General features: G+C 36.5%; 1 protein-coding gene across 1 annotated transcript; it reads right to left on the bottom strand.

Annotated features, from left to right (window-relative positions):
* Nucleotides 1–318: 318 nt before the first annotated feature.
* LOC108234231 (B2 bradykinin receptor) lies at nucleotides 319–3,145 on the bottom strand. The gene is made up of 2 exons (XM_017413279.3): nucleotides 2,982–3,145; nucleotides 319–1,803 (listed from the first exon to the last, which is right to left on the bottom strand). Exons 1-2 carry the CDS (start codon nucleotides 2,999–3,001, stop codon nucleotides 765–767), a joined length of 1,059 nt encoding a protein of 352 aa, XP_017268768.1. The 5' UTR covers nucleotides 3,002–3,145; the 3' UTR covers nucleotides 319–764.
* Nucleotides 3,146–3,355: the final 210 nt, after the last annotated feature.

The raw sequence follows: 3,355 nt of genomic DNA on the forward strand, positions 1-3,355 counted from the left end.
TGATTTCCTGTTTTCCACAACTCGCCTCCATTTGGAGAACACCTCAGGGTGTACCCTCACCCACAGCCCACAATGAGTCAACACTGGACCATTAAATGGTCTTCTGAAAAGAAATGCAAACTAGGATGGCTGATGCCTTCGCAACCACAAAAAGGAAAATGACTATGTGTTGCAACTGGAAAATCTTTGACAGATCCCTGTTTTAACTCTGAGTCAGGACCAGACACCACAGTTGTTTTGACTCGTCAGTGTCTGTTTTTCTGATTAGTCTGAGATTTAAATGCATCACAAAGATGAAAAAAAAAACTTTACAAGCCATGCTGTATGTTTTATTTATTGGTTATGTTATGAACAAAACATTTTTAGAAATCCAAAATATATGAAAAGCTCATTTATAGATATTAATTCACAACGAGTGAGTATGAATACATCACATGAACACATTTACAACTTTGATACATCACAAAGTTTATAGGTTTGGCTCATCAAAAGTATTAAAAAGATTTAATTTTCCCATTTTAGGAAACAAAAATTATATTTGGCAATAATACGTTAAAATAAATAAAGTAACTTCACCTGGAAGTAATGTTTAGGTTATGCATAACTTATATAATCACAAAGTAAAGCTTAATTAAATAGTGAGAAAGTTTGACCCTTACGATATTATTTTAATGGTTTATGATCATTTCAGAGTGAAAAAAAAATACTGTACATCTTTCTTTAAAGTCCATTTCAGGAAGAAATGTTAAAGTCTGAGAGGTGCTTTACACCAACGTTTTGAGAGTAGAAGACAAGTTTGATCGCGTGGACTCAGAGGTAATTGTTCTTTTAATACTCCACTGCTTCAGAAGTTCCTGAACTTTCTTTCTGAAGTTCTTTCCAACAATAACATACAGGACAGGGTTGAGTACACTGTTGAAGAAGGCCAAGTAGGTGAAGATCTGGTTGCAGATATCTAACGCAGATGAGATGTGACAGCCTATAAGGAGCTCAGCTCTTGAGAGTATATTCAAAATGGTGACTAGGTGGAATGGCACCCAGCATATGAGGAAGGCAAGGAGGACCGCCAGTATCAAGATGGTGGCCTTCTGCTCAGTTTTCTCAGCATTGAACCTCTCTATTCCTTGTGTTTTTAAAGCCTGGATGATCTTCAACGTACAGAATGAGATGATTGAAATAGGAACGATGAAGCTAAGAAACAGCAACATCCCATCACAGAGCACCTCTGCAGTGTAGCTTGGATATTCCAGATAGCATGCATGAACATTATACTGAGGGAAATGTTTCACTTCCCTAAAGATGAATGTGGGTATGCTGAGCAGCAAGCCAAAACTCCAGGTCAGCAGGCAGCCTAGTTTGGCATACTTCGGTCTCCGCATTCTTCCATGTGACAAAGCATGCACCAGTGCTAAGTATCGATCTATGCCAACTAAAACGAGGAAATAGATGCTGGAGTAGACGTTTAATTTGATGCCCACGTTGACAATTTTGCACATAAATTGTCCAAAAGGCCAGTTGAAGTTATTGGAGATGTTGACTGCCCAGAAAGGCAAACAGGACACCAGGACAAGATCAGCTGCAGCCAGATTGCTCAAGTAGATCTCAGCTACAGTACAGGGCTTCTTGTGGAGGCAGAAAACCATCAAGACAAATAGGTTAAATATAATTCCCAGCACACTGATGATCAGAATATAAACAGGCTCAATGGTGTAGACCCATTCCCAGGCCTCTGTTTCTGGACAGGGAGAACCATTGTTGTTGTGATGGTTTATATCCGATATTGTGACGTTGAAGCCAGGGATGCTGTGAAGAGTGAGAAATTATTAGACAAAAAAACATTAAAAAGAAGTTTAATGTTTCTTTCATTCAAATCCAGGCTAATGAAATATTTGTAGGAAATTTCCAACATTTTTTTCAGACAAAGTTATAAACCTTTCCAAACAAATCGCCAAGCCAAATGATTTATTTGGGGATTTTTTTTTTTCTGGTTTCCTGTGGAAACGTTCAGTATTGGGTCATCACATGAGTTGTTCAATTGGAATATGTAAACAGCACATAACTTTAATAAAACATGACTGAACATTTAGATCAGCCGAGTTTATTAGGTACAAGGCACAGTCAAAAAAAGGAAATTTTAAATGTTCTATATATTTGTTTTACAGCAATCAAAATAGCTGTTTTCCCCACTGCAGCCATACATTTTAACTACCATTCACATAGAATTATTGTACCTGTTTCTGAGTAATTTGGTACAGTAATTGCCATATTACAGTAATGAGCAACAGGCTCAGCTCTGCCTGCTGGATTATCCACTTGTGTGTGTATCTGTGTGTGAATATATGTGTACATCTGTTTGTGTGTTTAAACAATATCAGATATCATCTTTCTGATTCAGCCCTCTGATGTATTTACCTTTAAAACATTGTTAAGAAACACTATTTTATTTAACTTAGAGGCAATTTAAAGACCAGTACATGTATGATTTCTGAATAAAGAAGGTTCCAGTTCATGATTATCTGCAAGATTACAGAAGTTCCTGTCACAGTTTTTGCTTTCTAGTAAATAGAGGTTTGGCATTATTTAAAGAAACTGTCATCAGTACATCTATCCTACTTAGGCCAAGACTGAGCTGTCCTGACGCTCAACCTATTCACAAAGATCTGAACACATTAATCAATTAAAATAATATGAATAGCAGCAAAAAAGAATAAAAGAACATCTCATTTCAAATCTGTGAAAGTTCACTAAGATTAAGTTCAAACTTCAAACATGTCTATTTTAGTAGTAAAAGGTTTAGTTTTCATCTAAATCAGAAAAATAATTTAAATTCGAGTTTCCTTTACTAGCCAATACATTTTTAACAAACAAATGCTTTCCAACAAACTGTAAACCATTGCTTTACTATGATTTATACCTCTAAAAAGAAGAAAAACAGTATATTCCAGCTTAAAATGAAATATTTCAAGTATATAATATTATACCTTGTTGGCTGAAGAGTCATTTCTTCTGAGTGTGTCCAGATGTGAAATTTCCAGATGCTCCGGTTTACAGTCACGAGTTTACTGTCTCACTCTACTCTGCCTGTCTCTGACTCGCTCTCCTTGAGTGAACTGTAATTACTGTGATGTCAGCCAAAAAGGCATGGCGAGTTTATTCTGTAGTCAACAATGTCCATAAGTGATGACTGCCTCTCGTGTTTGTCCACTGTCCTCCTCACATAAACATTAGATGAACAGCAGTGCATATGTTATTTAGCAAACAGTAAATGTGATGAAGATGCAGTTTGTGAAAACCTCAGTACACCACCGCTGCTTCCACAGGAATTTAGAGTAAGAGCTGTGCCCCTTTAAAAAAT

The sequence above is a fragment of the Kryptolebias marmoratus genome, linkage group LG10, assembly GCF_001649575.2.
Source record: "Kryptolebias marmoratus isolate JLee-2015 linkage group LG10, ASM164957v2, whole genome shotgun sequence".
NCBI classification, from domain to species: domain Eukaryota; kingdom Metazoa; phylum Chordata; class Actinopteri; order Cyprinodontiformes; family Rivulidae; genus Kryptolebias; species Kryptolebias marmoratus.